We start from the raw sequence: 20,895 nt of genomic DNA, 5'->3' as shown, positions 1-20,895 counted from the left end.
CAAACTAGACAGTGTAGACAGAGCTTTAGATGTCAAATAATAACAATGTTGTCTACTATAATGTAGTTCTAACCTGTTCACTCCATCTCTGGTACTCTCCATCCAGCTTTCCCACCAGGTTCTCTGCAGCAGTGATGGTCTCTTGTGCCTTCTCCAACTCCATCTTCAGCTTAGCTGCCTCGTTGGTCTTCTGTTGAAAGGTTCTCTTCAGATTAGCAACTTTTTTATCAACATCTTCCAAACCTTTTTTGAGTTTCTCAACTTGATTGATGGCTTTCTCAAGATTTCTATGCGGAGAAAGTATTGTATTTATTTTCTGATTTTGATTCCACATGATTTACTTCCAACATTGGTAAAAAGAACAAAGAACACCAAACATTAGAAGACTATACATTACCTTTGAAGTTCTGCTTGTTCTTTTTCAAGTGGGGCGATTTTCTCCAACGCATGGGAGTATGATACATTAGCTTTCACCCAGATTGCTAATGGCAGCGCAACAGCACTAGCACGCTTAGCTTTCTGTAAAAAAAAAGATAAAAATTCATTGTTGTTTAAAAAACAAAAACTATTTATTGCTTGGTTTTAGGTTGAAAAATATGGAAAAACGTTAATCTATAAAATGGAAATATGTTTGAGGTATTCTCAAAACAAATATTGGTATTTACCTCTTGTGAGAAAGAGTCTTTAACCAGTAACTCTTCTACACTTTCACGTATCTCTGGAGTAATCTTCCTGGCATCAAACGTTGATATATCTTCCTTAATCCCTCTCTTTGCAAGAAAGCTGACAGAAAAAAAAAGTGAAATGTAGTAGGTTGGTTCTTGACTGGGCGGAATTTGTCAAATAAAAACTGGCCATGTAGAATTAGAAGTATCAATGGGCCAAGTCTGCTTTTATTATTATTATTATTATCATTATTTCTTTATATTGGGAAACCTCTTCAGTCAAAGACTGTTCACCCAGAAGGCCCAGTTATGATCAGTGGCTGTGTGTGTACTAGTTCATCGGGTTTATAGTCCTTATCCGAAAATACTTGAGTGAGCCTCGAACCTTTGCCGATGTTAAAATTAACCTACTGACACAACATTATAGCTCTACAAAAACATGCAGCTACCTTTTCATGCTGACCCATGATGTATCAAATGTACCCATTAAACGCAGCACTCCCTCAAGAATGTCTCTTATCACTTCTGGTGGTGCTCTTAAAGCTCGGATCTCCGACAGACTCTCTGGTTTGATACTTCCCACAGCCTTCTTAGCTTCTTGTACTCTTGGTTCTATCTCTGCCAACTCAATGTCTATAGTCTGCTTTCTCTTTTCTAGTTTCTGGTTCTCAACTGCCGCCTTGCTCTGGAGACTCTCAATCTTACTTCTCTGTTCACCAGTTTCCTGATTAAAAAAAATCAGACAAATTATTAGCAGAAACTGAAACAGATGAAATAAAATTTAAATAAATAAAGTCAATTCTCAGAGGGTGGCTTAATATGTCTGGATTTTCAGAATGTCTTTTAATAGAGAATTGGGAACCTTTTGATCACAAGGCTGGGAGAGTTTCCAGATTGTAGAGAGTTCGGCATTGGAAGAGTTGACTGTATATATAAGATGTAAAAGAACATTACAATTGTACTCTTTTTATAGTGAAAGTGGAAAGCTTTTAGGCTAAGCTAAGACTCACCTGCATGTTACGTTCAATTTCTTCAAGGGCGTTATCAGCCTCTGTCTGCTTGATAGCTAATTCCTTGCTCTGCTCATTGGCCTTTGCTTTCAACTCAGCTACTGTCCGTTTTGCTTCTTCTAATTTGGATACACCAGCCTTAAAAAATCCAAATAAATTTATCAATATTTTGGGAAGACATTTACAGTAAATGGTGGTGAACTCTAAGGTATTAAATGTACTATTTACTATAGCTTGCAATAAACTAATTCTAAAAATTTTCAAAAAGTGAATTGTGTACACTACCTTTAAATGAGTCCTCTTATTTTCCACACCAGACTTCTTCTTATGGTAGACGGCACGATATGTATGCAAGAAGGTCATGTAACGTCTTGGAGTAGCATGAAGTTCATCACAAGACTTGTGAATCTCTAAGAAGTTCTTAACCAGTTCATCTCCACCAGACAGCTTCCTTCTATGCTTCTTTTTCTTTTCTTGTGCAGTCAGTGCCACTTCATTTTCATTCTTGATAGGTCTGGTAAGGAGGTCTTTTGGAATCTGTTTTGGAATACAAGAGAAGATGCTTGATAACCTTGACGTTTGGAGAGTGTAACTGTAAGCTATGAGAGCTTACTGGCTAAACCCAGGGGCCCTTAAAAAAGGCTAAAAATACCAGAAGCCTCCAGTGTTGGAGGGTCACTTGGGACCCACTGAGTGTAAGAGTTCTGTCAGAAAATCTTACTCTGTCTATAGGTGCTGAAGAAATGAAATGTATTCAATCAAATAAAGGTAAATAATATTTGTGATCTTACCCTTTCCATGCTCTTTCGACTCCATCCCTCCATCCACTGAACAGAGCAACGCTTGTACAGAGCGGGGTTACTCTTGCAGTTAACAGCAAAGAGAGGGTTAGCACAGTCCATGATCAACACAATATGGAGGTTAATTTGGATTCCTTGAAAAAAATAATAGTATGGCAATGTCATGAAAGTCATTATTAACCAAAAGAAAAAAAGAAACCACTGAAACTATAGTACAAAGTAATGTAGCATTAAGGACATATATCTTTGTTATCTAGACTTACTGGAAGCATAGTAGTTGGAAAGAGCTCCTCTGAAGCCTTCTTCCGATGCTCTGTCTCTGATGGGTGCCAATAGAGGCTCAAGCTCTTCTGGTGTGTACAGTCCTGGTACTTCTCCTGATGACAGCAAGCTGTTTATCATCTCCAGGAACTGGGCATGCACAAACTGATGGTCTTCCATCAATAGGACCACCTGCTCACCTTCAATACCTGTTAACTGCATCACCTGTTATTGATGGCAATACAGTATTTATTATTAATTAATATATATTAACTAATTAACTTTTTATGACTATATGTATATGTAATTATATCTATCTATCTAGCAATCTATCAGTCTCTCTGTCTGTCTGTCTATCTAACTATCTCGTATTCAGACACCATATATGTTGTACAATATTATCAAGAATATATAACAATTCATATATATATTATATATTCATTTAGGAAACTTCTGATAGCACAACATGACTCTTACACAAAGCAAATGAGTGAAGCACTATTTGCACATGTGACCATACTGATCGCAGAATTCAGTGTAGTGGCTATTGTAACTTTGATAACTTGTGTAAGCTCTAGCGCTTTGGCATCTTTCGTACACCATCATTTATCACACTTACATTCTTCAGATCATTCTTAAACTGCTTCATTCCATAGTTTCTAGACATCTTTGGTGTATACAGCTGAGCCCGATGCATGAATGAGACCAAATTAGCTGCAGTTCTTCTGCCCACACCACTACGACCTGCTAGCAGCAGTGATCCTCCAGGCTGGGTTAGAACTCTGTCAACCCGAGCAATGTGATCAAGTACCTCTCGGAAAATAATCAGGTCAAGTTCACGAGTCTCGCGGCCTAAAAAAAAAAGAAAGAAAAAAAAGATTCATCAATGAGACTGTACAATAAGGTGAAAACTTTTGCACTTTTTAAACAAAATCATCATCGATTTTATCAGATATACTTTACAGTGAATGGTGGACAGTTGCATTATTTTTTAGGTGTTTCTGCTTAGTAAAAATCTATATAATCAATAAAGTAATAGCAAATAAAATCTTACCATAATCAAGGACACCTTTTTCAATAACTTCTTTCAAATCTTTTGAGCTGAGTTTGCCAAGAGCTTTGCCGTTCGGGGGTAAGGGAGCACCAGCACTGCTACCTGCTTCAGCTCTCGCTCCCCACGTCACAAAGTAATTATCTACAATAAAGTTATAGTGACAGATATAAATGAAATGAAGATAGTAAAACACAGTACAAGTAATATTTATGATGTAACTGAATGTAGACTTGCAAACTTTTACACAATGTCTTTATAATATGAAACAGGAGAGTTTATTTCAGACTAAATCTTTTGACAGTTTAATTGTCAAACCAAGATACTGTAATCTATATTTAAAAAAAGATTGTTTAATGGTTCAATCTTGAGCATTAACTGACCATTGAGGGTGTCAAGAACATGTCCAGCATTCCAGTCGGCTTGTAGAACACCCATCAAGATACTGTCAAAAGCTGCCATGCCCTTCTCACCAACAAGTCTATCACGGAACAGTCTTCTTGCCTCATATGCCCATACCTCAAGGACATAGTCACTGGTACCCTCTGAAGTGGAGGCATTAAGGTCATATCGTAGCAGAGCTAGCACCCATTGGGTGACATCACGAGGTGTGAATAAGTAGTGACTGTAATCATCAACTGTGAATCGTGAACGCACCTAAAAATACAAACACATTAAAATCAATTTATTTTAAATAGCATTATAAATTAGAATATAAACACATGTGTAAATAAACAAAATAATATTCAAAATAAGTAAGACAAAGACATTGAAGAGTCAATGAGGATACACAAAGTCAGCTCGAAGAAACTCGTATTGTGTTGTCCATGGGTCATAGGTAACCACTGCCTATGCTGAAACCCACCTGTTCATAAACTTGAATCATAGATCCAGCTAGTTGATGTATTCTTGAAGCTGAGCCCCAGACCACATGCCTCTCTAGGGTTTGATGTAGCACAGGCCTTAAGTATGCACTGTAGATGGACTGCAACTGGTCTTGGTCGGCATAACTGAAAGGAAGTGATCATGCAAAATAAATTACTATAATACTTTATTCCTTCCAATTCAATGGCATTTAATATTGAATGTACTGCAAAACGATGATTACCAGAATGAATTTAGGACCTACCCTATACAACAGATGCGTACGATAGATGTGAATCTTGATGTAAGTTGGTGGCGCCCTACTGTGTGCCCTGCATTCATACTGGCAACAATCTGCACTCCTTCAAGACCGACCCATTCCAAATTAGTGTCATAGAATCCCTTATAGGTCAACACCTGTTGTAGGAAGGCAGTCAGTTGGCTGGTTCCCCACTTGTCAGGCTTAGGCAAGTTGAGATCCTTGAGGTACAGCACAAGGGTCTCACAGTCCTTAGGTCTGTACACTCGGCCTGTGTTTGTACTGATTACCATACACATCTGCTGAAGCTTCTGGAGGATGTGAGTGGGCGAGGTCTGGGCACTGCAGTGAACTGTGGAAATCTGTACTGAACGCAGTTGTGAGAAGCAATGCTTTAAGACCATTCTATAGAAAGAAAAAATGTAAGTATATGCTTCATTTCTTTAGGTGACATTCATTGGTATGGAAATACTGTAGTTCTTCGAAACAGTGCTTTTGTTAGTGTGGACATAAGCTTCTGGGATGTATAAACAATGGAGGGGGATTATTACTTCTTATTACTAATTTTTCAACACATTGCACTATTATAATTTTTAATGCCACTTTGTAAAAGCCACTGAATTCAACTTACCCTTTGCCGCAACCATCAGGACCAACAAGAATGAATGGTTGTCGGTTGTCTGGTTTTAACCATGGTGCCAGATAATCAAAGCAACGTTGCACTCCCGGTGTACCGATGACTGGTAACGACTCCATAGATGAAAAATCATCAGCATTTAGGTCTTCAGAAAGCTGTAGCAAAAGCAGAGAATTTTAATTATTTTAACACGATAATTATAAAGTAAATATACTCGCATGTTAAACAGAAATAATGTGAATTGTATGTTGCATCCTCAATATTTTAATGAAGCAAAGATAGCAAATATTAAAGCAAAGTGTATAAAATTAAATATTGAATTCAATTTAATATCAATATACCTGTGTCTCATATGTCATCAAACTTCCAGTGCGTTCATCATAATATGTATCAAGTGGTCTTCTGGGGTCAGGTGGCATCTCCCTTGTCCAATTGAAAACCTACACAAATTTTAGATCATCATAACACATTAAAAGAGTATCAAACCAAAGAAAAAAAAACAATATACAGAAAATGATTCCTTATGCAATACCTAATGTTTTAACTTTTTATTGTCTGTTTTTGCCATCTGTTATTATATTGTTATTACTTGTTTTAGCATCAGTACAATAAATATATCTTGTATCTTCAAAAGTAGTTTTTAAATTATAGAATTATATGATTGATAAAAGCCGTGCATTTAGCTGGTAAAAAGAATGTAATAGAACTTACTTCTTTGGCAAAGTCTATACGCGTAGATTCACTCAAGTTACTTCCGAGACCTCTAATCAGAGCCACAGTGAACTGTGACTTACAAGTTGCACCAAACAGATGCGACAGACCATTCCACACCACTCCTAACTTACTGGTCTCAACTACAAAGTCGTTCTTTGAGAGGACCCACTGCAGACCCCGGTAGAAGTGGTCCTCTATCCATCCCTCTAGTTGGTTCCTCGTTTCTTCAGGATTCTTCTTTATCCAAGACTTCACCAGTTTCTTTTCATCAACATCTTCATCACTAAAACAGATTAATTATTGCATTGATATATTATTAGCTCTGTCTACATTATCAAAGTTTATGAAGACAAGAAAATGTGATGTGCCCATATATGGACATGATGATGTCATATCACTACCATATTTGGGCATATCACTACCATATTTGGCCACATCACACTTTTTTTGTCAAACTAGTTTGATAGTGTAGACAGAGCTAAAGGTATATAGATAAAAAAAGAGAATAAAAGAGAGGAGTTATTGGAATAACAACCATAACAAGGATTTGAACCCATATCTCTAGGATTAAAAGGTAAATACCATCAAGTTTGACCATTATGGCTTACCTTAAAAATATCATACCCATCCTAGATATTGTAGCTGGCGATGCACAACTAAGGTCATGTGTCTCGAATATGAAATTTACATTAGGACCGAATTGGATACGTTCTCCTGATGGCATGGTCAACAGTCGATTGTCATCCAGTACAGAGTTCAACGACTCAATCCATTCAGGGTCAATGTCACCATCACAAATGATCCATGACTGAACCTCTGCAGAAGATCATAATTCATTCAGTTATAAATATTTTACATTTATTTAGGTATTCTCTCCAGTATGTTGGAATATTTCTTAATTTTACCAGGAGAGATACAATGTCACTTACCTTGAGGCTCTCTGACAACCTGTCTGGCACTGCTGGTCAAAACTCCATCTGACCATTCTCTTGTGTCCATATCAATATGTCCAAGTAGCTAAGGATCAAGACAATTAATAATTAATTATTACTGCTTGTAATACAATCAATAAACCAGATAACCAATAACCAGTTTTTATGTTGGTATTTGTTAGAATCTTTTACACATACCTGAGTTCTTGGCATGGCTTTAGGGTTCATTGTATGCTGTTTCACCTGTTGTCCAATCTTCCCAAGAGCTGCTCTTAGAGTCTGCCAAGTGGTGGATTTACCAGACCCACTAGGTCCAACAACCACTACACCTGTTCTCTGTCGCAGCTGCTCATACAACTCCATAGCCTTTTTGATCTAATACAAGAATTAAAAGGATGCTGATTAATGTTAAAGCTTTTTATTTATAAAGACAAATACCCTCCTTATCTACTTCTCTTTGAGTTGCTTCATTCCTAGCAACTTGTTGGTAGTAAGGTCATAACATCTGTCTTGAATATATACTGTACAGGAAAACTTCCATTTTCACAAAGACTTGGTGTACACCAGACCTATAAATTTAACCTGTGGGAATCACCAGTGTTCCGATTGGAAAAGGCTAGTAATTGTAAAAGGGTCCTACAAAAAAACGAAGCTACAGCTTTTTTATGCAGGATCCCTGTTTTCAGTTGTACTGTAATTATGATGTACTGTAATTGATGACTAAATAAATGTGGAATAAATGAAATGAAATGGACTTTTCTTGGCCACTTTAGCTGGCGACTCAGTTAATTTGACCAAATTACGTCCAGTGCGATCGAGGCTATAGTCTTTGAGGAACATGTTGAGGTAGCAGAAAGGTAAAAAGAATCATTTATTTACCTGTGTATCCATAACAACAAGATGGTTCTCTGCACAGACTTCTTTAAGAGCATTTGAGAGTTTCTCAAACTCAATGTCTTTGAGCTCCACTCCTGGGAATACATCTCTCACCAAAGCATCAAATCGTTTGGCATCAGAAAAGGTCAGCTTAGAAAGTGTGTTTACTCTTAATGCTTGTACAACCAACTTGCTCTCTTCAATTTTGACAGGCTCTGTAGAATAATTGTAGAAGACAACTAAGTTCACATGAACCAACTGTGGTATTTAGTAGTAAACTTGCTGTCAATATGTTAAATGGATAGAGGATGTTCCTTATATATGGTCAGGGATCCTTATATATGGTGTCTCTTCTGGAATATGGCACATGTTGGTACTACTGTAAAGTAATGGCACTAAATTGGTACTAAATAAATGGTAGAATTTCACGAAATATATATTTTTTTAATTTTTGGTAAAAGCTGTTTTTACACTTCAAATGTATGACTTTTATTTGACTTACCACCTGATTCATTGGCATGTTGCCTCGAAGCCTGTAGTCTGTTACCACATCCTCGTAGTACAGTCTTCAATGCTCTTAGCCCCCAGTCATAATGCTGTTGAGGTGTCAAAAGTTCCCTAGTACATAGAAAGTTGTATGTGTTAAAAGATTATGCATCTTGAAAATAATCAAAATGGAGAACTCTTTCATCGATTACGTTACTACTTCTATAGAAACACTCTTTTATCTTACTTGGAAAGATTAAATATTGCCACAAGTTTTCTACCGAGCTCCTTCCCTTCCTTGAAGCCCTCTGAAAACAAGATCACTTCTGCAATGAGCTCAATGTCAGGTTTTGACATGGCTACTGGTCGGAAGAGCTGCTTCAAGTTGTCAGGTAGCTTCTGTCGACCACCATAACCTTTTCCTGCAGGGTTCAAGGTGATGAAGATACCAGAGTTTGGATCGATCTCAATCTGAAAAGTTAAAAACACAAATCAACGTGCATCAGGTTTAAGCTTGATTCATTGTGATTGGTCAAATTACTTGCACTGGACTTTTGTCTAGAGCATCCTAGTGGGAACCAAGCTTTACAAATGCACTACAGATGGATTGAGTATTGCCATTTTCATCTGCAAAAGTCTGAGACCTGTCACTGCCATCTTTTTTTGTCATAGCCCATAACAAAATATGTTAACAGAGATTCTTGTATTTCACTTACAGTTCTATCAAGTAGTTCACAAGTTGGTTTTCTGCTCTTCATTGTTGCCTGTATCGTTTGAATCTGCATAGATACTGCGGACAAGACAGCCTCTTCTAAACGGTTGAATTCGTCAAAACAACCCCATGCACCACACTTGACCAAGCCAATGAAGATCCTTCCCATTGATTTGACATCAATACCCTTGACAAAAATGAAATATAAATTTATCTGCATTTGTAAAGCTTTGTTTACGCTATCAAACCAAAAACAAAAAAAGTGTGATGTGCCAAATATGGTAGTGATATATTACATCATCATGTCCATATATGGGCACACCACATTATTTTGTCACATAAAATGTTATAGTGTAGACTGTGACAGAGCTTAAAGCAGAATATCCACTGAATAATCTCAAAATGGAAAAAGAGTACTGTACATAGAAAAATGAGCTGGATGTGTTAATCTTGGTTCTCACTTAGATGCAACAAAATGATGTAAGCACAAAGCAAGTTGATCAATGACAAGTGACGGTTTAAATAATCCATTGCTTGTGATTGGTCTAATAACGTGGTTTGCGTTGACCTCATTGCGTTGTGTTCTAGTGGGAACTAAGCTATAACAGAGGTTCTACTTTAGTTTTATCTCCACATACCTCATCACAGTTAAAGACGAGCACTTGGCGTCCAAACAGTCCTCCAAGCGCCTTCACAGATTCTGTTTTACCAGTTCCAGCAGGGCCATATGGATTACCTCCCATACCCATATACATACCCTGAGTGAGTGTCAGGTAGCACTTATCTGTCAGAGGGGTATGTACCAGTTTGGATGCATTACCTACAATTGAACAATTCATGTAAGATATGTGTGATATCATAAAAGTTAAATATGTTGAAGTTAAAGATAGTTAGAAATAGTCATTTTGAAGCAAATCTCTAACTACTCTGACCCTCTTTCCCCAAGGAATAATGGATGTTGATTAATTTAAACATTTTATAAAAAAAAAGTTAGTACGATAGTTAAAAAAGAAAATATTTAAATTGTATAAATTTATTGAGACAAACATTGAAAATAGCCTTTCCTAATATGTCTATCTGCATTTCTCCATTAAATAACACTTTTTTTCTATTTTGTTTTTATTTACAAAAACATTTGCATTCCTTTAAACAGTAAGTGTAAGTGTATCCCCCACTCTTTTTCAGATTTGACCCTCACCTTGGTATTCATATGTATATTCAAACTCCGCATCAACCATTCTCATTATAGCGATATCATCATTTCTGGTGTAGTATCGTAGTTGTTTCTGCCACAGCCACTCATCTGTGCTAGTGATATTGTTTTTCATCAATTTCTGTACAACTTCTATGCCATGAATCGTATCCAAAATTAATGCCTGTGGAAACAATGTTTTTTTTTTATTAACCCATTTTTTTTTTGTGTTTATCACAGATTTGTATTTCATTTTTTTCCAAAAATCCATTGGTCATACAAATATACTTAAATGTTTTCATATGTTTTTGTTCAATCTATAATTGTATATTTGTAACTTCACCTTTAACTTCAGTTCCAGGACGTCTTTTTGTCCACCAATCTGGACATTGGCTTGCGTATATGCATCAAGTTGACCTTCAACCTCACTTAGGAATTGCTGCAGACTGTTCCCCTTGATTGCTGCTTCGCATTGTTCTGTAAACTGGATTTGATCAGCGAGGCATAAAATCTATCAAACACACATAGAAAAAATGTAATGCTGAGCCTCATTGTACAAAATCCTGGATCCACCATTGTTTGGGACAATATTGATAAAACTATCATTTTCAAACATGTAGTAATTTGTGTTACCTGTGATGGATACTTAGATGGATCAACTCCAGAGCTGCTATCATTCTTGTAAGCCTGTAAACATTCAAGAAGTAACTTCTGTAACGTGGCAGTCATTTCAACAGCCAACCTTCCAAGCCAAATCTGAGGAACACAAAAAAACAGCAAACAGTTAGTAATAAGTAAAGCTCTGTCTACACTATCTACTTACTAGTTTGAAAAACAAATGGTGATGTGCCCAAATATGGTAGTGATATGACATCATCATGTCCATATATGGGCACATCACATTATTATTTTTCTAGAAATAAGTAGCAAACAACAAGCTCATGGAATATCACTGTCTGATGTAAACAAATAAAGAAGTGTTATTGTTTTGCAATACTTCTGATCTTGCAGGAGGGAAACGACCTGCAAGATCAGAAGTTGATAATAATGATGATGAAACAGATAGAAAATGTAAAATAATTTTACCTCAACCTCTGGTATGATCTCAACCGGTTTCAGCAACGGTACAACTTCTCCTTCTAGTGACTTCATTGTCAAAATGTGTTTACATCCTTCATCAAAGTCTACACTATGGATTCCAGCAAAGAGTTTCTTCAGGTGAGACTGAATGACGGTGGGGTTTGTCGACTGACCCAATATCTCTAGAAGATCGTCGTCTCCGATGAAGTAGAAACGCGGAAATACTGAACGTTTCTCCTGCAATTCAAATGATAGAAACCGTCAAGAAGGTATTTAGCCATCATAATTTTGTATTATTACCATTGCTTTGATATAAAGAAATTTATACACAAGTAAAGTTGTTGTTTATGCCTATATAATGTCATGCTGTGGTGTCACCATATAAGGACATTGCAGAGTACATATACTATGTGTTCTAAATGCCTACCTCTAAGTATTCATTTAATGCCTTCTGACATCTCTGCAACTGATCCAGCTCGGTTACCAGGGTATTTCTCAAACCTGGTCGTGCCACAAACGACAACAAACGGTTGTCACGAGTAACATCCATCATTATGCTCCTACAATAGTAAAAACCAGTAAATCTAATTTTTGCAATTATTAAAAATAAATTACAATAAAGGCCTTGAACTAGTGTACTCAGTTCCAAGATATGTAACATGTAACATATTATCATGAAACCTGTTTTCGATGCTACAGTAAATAGAAAAAGGTAAATTAATGTCTCCTCAAGCAACTGGTGAAAAAAAAATTCAATTCAAAGGTAAATTAATGTCTCCCCACGTAACTGATGAAAAAAAAAATTCAATTCAAAATATGCTATAAATACCTGAAGTCTTCGTCAACCCTTCTGAACCTCCCTTGTTCCTTCGGCAAAGCACCTCTGCCAAAGATCGGCTCCAGATACACCCACTTACGCTGCACCTGATTCAGGTTGTGAAGATACTCATCCAGATCTGCCAATCTCTGCTCCCAAAGGGTTGCCTTATCCAGGAATCCCTTGTAGTATGGCGAGTCTTTAAGGGACTGTAACAGACTTTGGTTGTCTCCAACCTAATGAAATGAATAAAGCAAAATTAATTTAATATTATTACTTTGTTTTATGGGAAATACCTCCATGGTTTTCTCTTACAACACTGTAAAATACTGCTAGCTAACTGCAGTATATATTATTTCATATTTTAATATCTACTTAATAGTAGTCATAATTTGTTTTGTGAAAGAATTTGTGAATACAATACCTGTGTGACAAGGTCTTTCCAATCTTTGATGAGCTTGATGGTTTCATTTTGACTGTCAGAGTAATCAGTCAGATAAAAGACAGCTGCAGCACCCCAAAGCTCAAGTTCTCTCAACGCCTCACGAATTGACACCTCACCTTGGGCTCGATTGAACAGCTCCTACAAATGATTATTATTACAATTATCAAACAATTATCTGCATTATTACACTACACCCTGTGAAAGATTGAACAAGGAAAAAAAAGTCTGACCTTTAGTTCATTTCCATTGGCAACAATTTCATTGGATGCATTGAGAACATGTCCAAAGGTAAGTTTCTCAAGAGTGGTATCCCGAGGCATCTTTAACATACGGAACATCTCCAGCCAGTGGTCCTGGGAAAGTACTTCACCACGAACATACTTCAATAATGGTATCACATGCTGTAAGAAATAAAAGCAAATATAATACATGTTGAAGGATAATATAAGATGATAAAGGATGCAGCAATGCAGAAAATCTTGTGGGAGATTCACACTGTATTTTGTGAAAGAGGATTGCTTAAGCTCTCTCCACACTATCTAACTATTTTAACAACAAAACTGTGATGTGCCCAAATATGGTAGTAATATACCCAAATATGGTAGTGATATGACATCATCATGTCCATATATGGGCACATCACATTTTTTTGTCACATAAAATTTGATAGTGTAGACGTAGATGTCATATAGCAGAATTGACATCATCAAACACCATATAAACTAGGTATCTAACAGTGTCGTAGCTCAGTTTAGTCAACAGCACCAGATGCCACTGCTCTTCTATCTAATGTCTGACTTACCCTGTATTTCTCAATGTCTTTATTGAGTCTGACTGACATGAGGCTAACATCTCCTTCTGTATCTCCACCTCGGAGCCTCTCTGCCCATTGGCCTAAGAAGTCTTCAAAGTGGTATGTTTTGGATCTGACAAAAAATAATTATTCAAGTATATAATTTAACTCAGCATCGACTAAAACTTTACAATTTTGTCATAACAAGAATTCAAATTCATATACTTTTTTACCAAAAAGGCTTACCTAAATGTCACCCAGTCCTCTTTGGCCAGCTCATTCAGCCCAGTGCTAAACTCTTCATACAGACCCCACATCCCCTCATGTATTTTGATATCATCTTGAAGCTCATTGGCAAGTTCAAATTCAGGATTTGGAAGATCAAAATGCTTGCAGTCAAACCTAAAATATTAAATATTAAAATTTAAATATGAAAAATGTTAATGATTGATTTGTATAAAGATTCGAATTAGTATATTATTATTTCAAATAATATAACCCAATAATCTAATACCGTACAATATAAATATATTATATCATAACTAAACCATAATTATACTAAAAAACAATAAATAGGAAAAAAAAACAGAGAATGGATTTAGAATTAGCATAATAACAATATAAACAATTTATATATATTGATGTCAGATACTGATAAAAGTGGTCTTAAGAATCTTATTATCATCAGAAGAATTATTATTATCATCATTATTATTATTCAATTATCAAATTGAAGAGAATTTCTAAGTTTGTTTATATTTCAGGAGTATTGAGTTTCCATTAAAATTTATTACATTAATAATAACATAACATAATAACTAAGTTATAATTGTCAACAATGAAGGCATTTCTATTTCCAAACTAGAATTAATTTCAACTGAATTAGGATACAATGTATCATATCATGTAACATACAATTATGTATAACTAAATTACTAAAATAATGATAATGAAAAAACTCAAGTTTCTTACATCTACCAACAAATTAAAATTCACTTTATTTAAAATACTAGAAAAACTAATTATATTAAATATCATCATCATTGAAGACATCCATAAGAACAGAATGACTGGTCACTGTATGTCAGAGCAAGAAACTGAATGGTCATATGGTTTAAAAGAAGGAAAGAACTATTTTGAACTTAAATTAGAAGATTAAATCTCTCTTAAAACAGCAGAAGAACCTGTAGGAACTAGTTTGGAAGAACTTAACCTAAATCAGAGGCTTAAATCTCTTTTAACATCAAAAGGACACAAAGGAACTAGTTTGGAAGAATTTAAATCAAGATTTAACCTCTATTCAAACAGCCAAAGACCTGAAGGAACTAGTTTGGAATAACTTAAACCAGAAGATTAAATCTGTCTTAAAACAGTAGAAGAATCTGAAGGAACTAGTTTGGAAGAACTTAAATCAGAAAATTAAGTCTCTCTTAAAACAGCAAAGGAACCTGAAGGAACTAGGTTGGAAGAATTTATCTTTAATCAGAAGATTAAACCTCTTTTAACAGCAAAAGAACCCAAAGAAACTAGTTTGGAAGAACTTAACTTAAATCAGAAGATCAAATCTCTTTTAACAGCAAAAGAACATAAAGGAACTAGTTTGAAAGCAGATTGAAATTATTGGAACTAGTTCACAAAAGTGCATTTTAGCAGAACTTAAAAGGCACCAAACAAAATGAATAGCACAAACGGAGACAGATTAATTGAAAATAATAATAAACCCATAACACTACTTGTAATTGCATCATTGTTATCAATTATATCAATTATTACTAATATTATAGTAATAATTACATTTGTTTTAACTAAAACATTATGGAAGAAACAAAATGTGTTTATAGTATCTCTTTCATTGTCTGATATAGCTTCGAGTGCTATCATAACTGGCAGTATTATTGCAGATTTTACTAATACACATAGTGTAGGTTTACAGCATTCTACAATATCTAACGTTGAAACATTTACTTTCATTTATGCTACAACAACCACTTCTATCCTTACATTTACTGCCATCGCAGTAGATCGTTACATAGCCTTTGTTTGGGCACCGTTCAATTACAACACAATCGTAACACCTAAACGATGCATCGTTGCATGTATCCTACTCTGGTCAATTCCAATTGTTTGTTACTTTGGGTCAGAAAATATACAAATACATGCAAAAATACATGCAATAATATATACAAGCTGCTTTTTTCTACTTCTTTGCTTTACATGTTACCTGTATCTTCACATTTACCAGAGTTTGAGCCATCAGAATTCAGCTGTGATTCAACAAAACGTAGAGGAAATTGAACGTTCTAAAAAACTTGTCAAAACATTTTTAACTATAATTGGAGTATTTATCGTTTGTATGTTCCCAACTTTTGGTTATTCCTTTACGTATGCCGTTGGAATTTATTCAGAACTGAATACAGATAATTCAACCATGACTTATTATGTCTCAATGCTTGCTACTTTAAACTTTCTGGCTAACCCTATTATATACTGGTGGAGATTGAGAGAATTCCGTTTGGCAATTCTTAGACATATCCCTTATTTACGAAGGCACAGACCAAATAGCATAGCTCCTATCAACTGAACAAACATTATCTTATCAATTTAGGACAAAAATGGGATTAATTTAGGATACAAAAATAGATTAATTTAAAGCTGCATTTAACTATGGCTTAAAAAAGATCGATTTTTGTCACATAAAGTTTGATAGAGTAGATGGAGCTTAAGAAAATATAACATAAATATGCTTGTCTAGTAAAAATTAAACAATTGCAATTGGAGGCTATTTTGTCTCTATAAAGTTCAATTTGTTTTGACAATTTATCAAAATTTAGATTTATGACTAGATTAGAAATTATCATCTGCCTGTCACTGGTGTAACTGATTCAATTTTAATAGAAGAATGAATAAAAATTATTGCAAATTGTGTTAAGAAATAGCTGTTAGATAATATTACAGTAATAGTTGCAAAAGGTGTTGAGAAATAGCTGTTAGATGATAGATAACAATATTAAACTCCAATAAAAAATGTCAATGGATATAACTTTTCATATCTTCTCAATTAATGAACTGAATAACAGAAGTGTGTCAGTCACTTATCACAATGACATTGAATTCACAGTAGTGTAAACTGAAATGCACAGGAGTACGGAGAAAGATGGCTCTGAAAATCCAACACATATTAACATAAAGAATAAAGGTTTTAAAGCAGAGTATCACAAATCAACCAGAAAGAACTTGTGTGAAAGAAGATATCAAATATCCCATGAATAAATCAGCCTTAAACCAGCATAAAGAACCAGAAGGGACTAGTGTTAAAGCAGATAAAGTATTCTACCAAATCTGTCTTAAACCAAACTAAAGAACCAGAAGGAACTTGCGTGAAAGCAGACATTTTACAAAAAAAACTTTCTTTCATAAATGCAGAAACGACAGTAATCAAGACCACTGAGATGTACACACAGTGAAGAAAGGAACACGTTTTTAGCAAAAAGGTTTATTGGAGGACGCTAAAGAAAAAAGGAAATTTTATAGTAGCCTAACATTTTACAATTGACATCATTATTATTCCAATGGTTTAGAATAATTATCAAATTGAAGAGAATTTCTAAATTGTTTTTTATTTCAGGAGTATTGAGTTTCCATTAAAATTTATATTACATAACTAAGTTATAATTGTCAACAATGAAGGCATTTCTGTTTCCAAACTATAATTAATTTCAACTGTGCTAGGATACAATGTATCATATCATGTAACTTATAATAATTATGTATAACTAAATTACTAAAATAATAACAAGTTTCTTACATCTACCAACAAATTAAAATTCACTTTATTAAATACTAGAAAGACTAATTATATTAAATACCATTACTAAATCATCATCATTGAAGACATCCATAAGAACAGAATGACTGGTCACTGTATGTCAGAGCAAGAAACTGAATGGTCATATAGTTTGGAAGCACTTAAACCATAAGAGTAAACCTCTCATGAAAAAAGGAACCAGAAAGAATGAGTTTGGAAGATTAAATCTCTCTTAAAACAAGGAAGGAACTATTTTGGAAGAATTTAAATTAGAAGATTTAATCTCTCTTAAAACAGCCAAAGAACCTGAAGGAACTACAAGTAGTTTGCAGGAACTTAAATAAAAAAAGTAAGTCTCTCTTAAAACAGCAAATGAACCTGAAGGAACTAATTTGAAAGAATTTAACTTAAATCAGAAGCTTAAATCTCTTTAACATCAAAAGGACACAAAGGAATTAGTTTGGAAGAACTTAAATCAAGATTAAATCTCTCTTAAAACAGCAAACGAATCTGAAGGAACTAGTTTGGAAGAACTTAAAATTTAATCAAGATTTAACCTCTTTTAAAACAGCAGAAGAATCTGAAGGAACTGACTGGCTAGAAGGAACTGACTGGCTAGAAGGAACTAGTTTGAACGAACTTAACTTAAATCAGAAGATTAAATCTCTCTTAAAAAAGCAAAAGAACCCAAAGGAACTAGTTTGGAAGCAGATTGAAATTATTAGAACTAACAGTTCACAAAAGTGCATTTTAGCATCCTACTTACGTACTGTGACTAGAACTTAAAAGCCACCAAACAAAATGAACAGCACAGACGGAGACAGATTAATTGAAAATAATAATAAATCCATGACATTACTTGTAATTGTATTACTGTTATCAATTATATCAATAATTACTAATATAATAGTAATAATTACATTTGTTTTAACAAAAAAATTATGGAAGAAACAAAATGTGTTTATAGTATCTCTTGCATTGTCTGATATAGTTACAAGTGCTATTATAACTGTCAGTGTTATTGCAGATTTTAATAGAACACATGGTGTAGGCTTTCATTATTCTAAAATAACTAACTTTGATACATTTACTTTCATTTATGCTACAACAACCACTTCTATCCTTACATTTACTGCCATCGCAGTAGATCGTTACATAGCCCTTGTTTGGGCACCGTTCAATTACAACACAATCGTAACACCTAAACGATGCATCATTGCATGTATAATACTCTGGTCAATTCCAATTGTTTGTTACTTTGGGTCAGAAAAGATAGTACATGCAGAAATACATGAAAAAATACATGCAATAATGTATACAAGCTTCTTTTTTCTACTTCTTTGCTTTACATGTTACCTTTATCTTAACATTTACCAGAGTTTGAGCCATCAGAATTCAGCTGTGATTCAACAAAACGCGGAGGAAATTGAACGTTCCAAAAAACTTGTCAAAACATTTTTAACTATAATTGGAGTATTTGTAGTCTGTATGTTCCCAACTTTCTTCTATTCATTTACGTATGCTGCTGGAATCTATTCAGGACTGAATACAGATAATTCAACCAATAGTTATTATGTCTCAATGCTTGCTACTTTAAACTTTCTGGCTAACCCTATTATATACTGGTGGAGATTGAGAGAATTTCGTTTGGCAATTCTTAAACATATCCCTTATTTACGAAGGCACAGAACAAATAGCATAGCTCCTATCAAATGAACAAACATTATCTTATCAATTTAGGACAGAAAAGGGATTCATTAGGATACAAAAATAGATTAATTTAAAGCTGCATTTAACTATGGCTTAAAATATTTTGTTTTAAACTTAAGTAAGAATCAATGTATTTGTATTTTTGTATTTTATCTGTACTATATTTTAACTTAAACAAACAATTTCAAACCATGTGTGTTTGACTGGAATATAATAATGAAAATTAAGAAGAATGGTCCTCAGTGTTTTCCACAGAAGCAAAATATACCAGAATAAATTAATTCTTCTGTAAGAAAATATAACATAACAATTGGAGGCCATATTTTGTCAATATCTATAGAGTTCAATATGTTTTGACACTTTTTAAAAATCTAGATTTAGAGTTGACTAAATTAGAAATTATCATCTGCATGTCACTGTTGTAACTGATTAATTCAATTTCAATAGAAGACTGAATACAAATTATTGCAAATTGTGTAGTTAGATAATATTACGGTAATAATTGCAAATTGTGTTAGAAATGGCTGTTAGATTAAATAAGTAAATATTAAACTTCAATCAAAAATAGCAATGGATATAATTTTTCCTATCTTCTCAATTAATGACCTGAATAACAGAAGTGTGTCAGTCACTTATCACAACGACATTGAATTACAGTAGTAAAACTGAAACGCACAGGAGTACTAAATCTGAAAGATGGCTCTGAAAATCCAACGCATATTAACATAAAGGTTTTAAAGTAGAGTATCATAAATCAACCAGAAGGAACTTGTGTGAAAGAAGATATCAAATATCCCATGAACAAATCGGCCTTAAACCAGCATAAAGAACCAAAAGGAACTAGTCTGAAAGAAGACAAAATCTGCTAAGATTAAATCATGCTTAAACCTGTATACTGGAAGGATCTAACAGGAAGCAGGTGAGACAAGAAATAGTAAATCTCTCTTAAAATAGCATAAAGAACCAGAAGGAACTCAGTAGTGTGAAAACAGATAAAGTATGCTACAAAATCTGTCTTAAACCAGCATAAAGAACCAGATGGAACTAGTGTGAAAGCAGACACAATCTGCTAAGATTAAATCGCCCTTAAACCTGTATACTGGAAGGAACTAGCAGGTGAGACAAGAAATAGTAAATCTCTCTTAAAACACCATGAAAGCAGAAACTACAGTAATAATTAGAAGGCGATCTAATTGATTGTACTGAGCACTTCATGGCAGATATTTCCAAGAAGTTGACAGAAGGAGTCTAAAGAAAATAAGAGGGACTTAAAAGTTAATTTTGACTATAAATGTCCTATCTATTTTTACATTGACAATGTCTTATGCTTAACTTTACAAACGTTTTTAAGCATCATTGAAATGAATAACACAGTAAGAAATGGTTCTTCACCAATTGAAAGTATTGATATACCAATAACACTAGTTGTAGTTGTCTTGTTTTTAGCAATAATTTCAGTGATTACTAATATAATAGTTATAATCACTATTTTTTCAATTAAAAGATTATGGAAGAAACAGAATGTCTTTATCATATCTCTTGCTTTGACAGATGTGGTATCAAGTGGTGCAATGATTGCTACTATTATAGTTGATTTGACTATAACATATGATCTACAAATATCATCCAAACTTCCTTATTTAAATACTTTGTACACATCCCTGGCCACTACATCTATGTGTATGTTTGCTGCCATCGCAGTAGATCGTTCCATAGCCCTTGTTTGGGCACCGTTCAATTACGACACAATTGTAACACCTAAACGATACATCATTGCATGTATCAT

The 20,895-nt window shown here is 34.4% G+C and overlaps 1 protein-coding gene across 2 annotated transcripts in view; it reads right to left on the bottom strand.

Moving 5' to 3' along the window:
* Window positions 1–20,895, bottom strand: part of LOC144843246 (cytoplasmic dynein 2 heavy chain 1-like) — a 47,964-nt gene that overhangs the window by 10,435 nt on the left and 16,634 nt on the right. For both annotated transcript variants that reach the window (XM_078700038.1, XM_078700039.1), the window contains exons 20-53: window positions 13,841–13,996; window positions 13,604–13,727; window positions 13,032–13,202; window positions 12,781–12,939; window positions 12,369–12,592; window positions 11,967–12,099; window positions 11,546–11,776; window positions 11,093–11,215; window positions 10,803–10,970; window positions 10,466–10,643; window positions 9,906–10,087; window positions 9,272–9,454; window positions 8,803–9,026; window positions 8,572–8,687; window positions 8,073–8,284; window positions 7,392–7,568; window positions 7,191–7,278; window positions 6,870–7,077; window positions 6,259–6,544; window positions 5,889–5,987; window positions 5,542–5,702; window positions 4,917–5,315; window positions 4,653–4,797; window positions 4,171–4,444; window positions 3,791–3,931; window positions 3,356–3,588; window positions 2,739–2,961; window positions 2,467–2,609; window positions 1,961–2,212; window positions 1,676–1,813; window positions 1,115–1,389; window positions 666–783; window positions 398–519; window positions 74–287 (exon numbers count right to left, since the gene is read on the bottom strand). In XM_078700038.1, coding sequence (XP_078556164.1) covers window positions 74–287; window positions 398–519; window positions 666–783; window positions 1,115–1,389; window positions 1,676–1,813; window positions 1,961–2,212; window positions 2,467–2,609; window positions 2,739–2,961; window positions 3,356–3,588; window positions 3,791–3,931; window positions 4,171–4,444; window positions 4,653–4,797; window positions 4,917–5,315; window positions 5,542–5,702; window positions 5,889–5,987; window positions 6,259–6,544; window positions 6,870–7,077; window positions 7,191–7,278; window positions 7,392–7,568; window positions 8,073–8,284; window positions 8,572–8,687; window positions 8,803–9,026; window positions 9,272–9,454; window positions 9,906–10,087; window positions 10,466–10,643; window positions 10,803–10,970; window positions 11,093–11,215; window positions 11,546–11,776; window positions 11,967–12,099; window positions 12,369–12,592; window positions 12,781–12,939; window positions 13,032–13,202; window positions 13,604–13,727; window positions 13,841–13,996 — 6,280 coding nt within the window. The remainder of the gene's footprint in view (window positions 1–73; window positions 288–397; window positions 520–665; window positions 784–1,114; window positions 1,390–1,675; window positions 1,814–1,960; window positions 2,213–2,466; window positions 2,610–2,738; window positions 2,962–3,355; window positions 3,589–3,790; window positions 3,932–4,170; window positions 4,445–4,652; window positions 4,798–4,916; window positions 5,316–5,541; window positions 5,703–5,888; window positions 5,988–6,258; window positions 6,545–6,869; window positions 7,078–7,190; window positions 7,279–7,391; window positions 7,569–8,072; window positions 8,285–8,571; window positions 8,688–8,802; window positions 9,027–9,271; window positions 9,455–9,905; window positions 10,088–10,465; window positions 10,644–10,802; window positions 10,971–11,092; window positions 11,216–11,545; window positions 11,777–11,966; window positions 12,100–12,368; window positions 12,593–12,780; window positions 12,940–13,031; window positions 13,203–13,603; window positions 13,728–13,840; window positions 13,997–20,895) is intronic.

Source organism: Antedon bifida, chromosome 5 (genome assembly GCF_963402885.1).
Source record: "Antedon bifida chromosome 5, ecAntBifi1.1, whole genome shotgun sequence".
In the NCBI taxonomy this organism is placed as follows: domain Eukaryota; kingdom Metazoa; phylum Echinodermata; class Crinoidea; order Comatulida; family Antedonidae; genus Antedon; species Antedon bifida.
The sequence above is the reverse complement of the archived record's forward strand: the minus strand, read 5'-3'. Positions and strand labels throughout refer to the sequence as shown.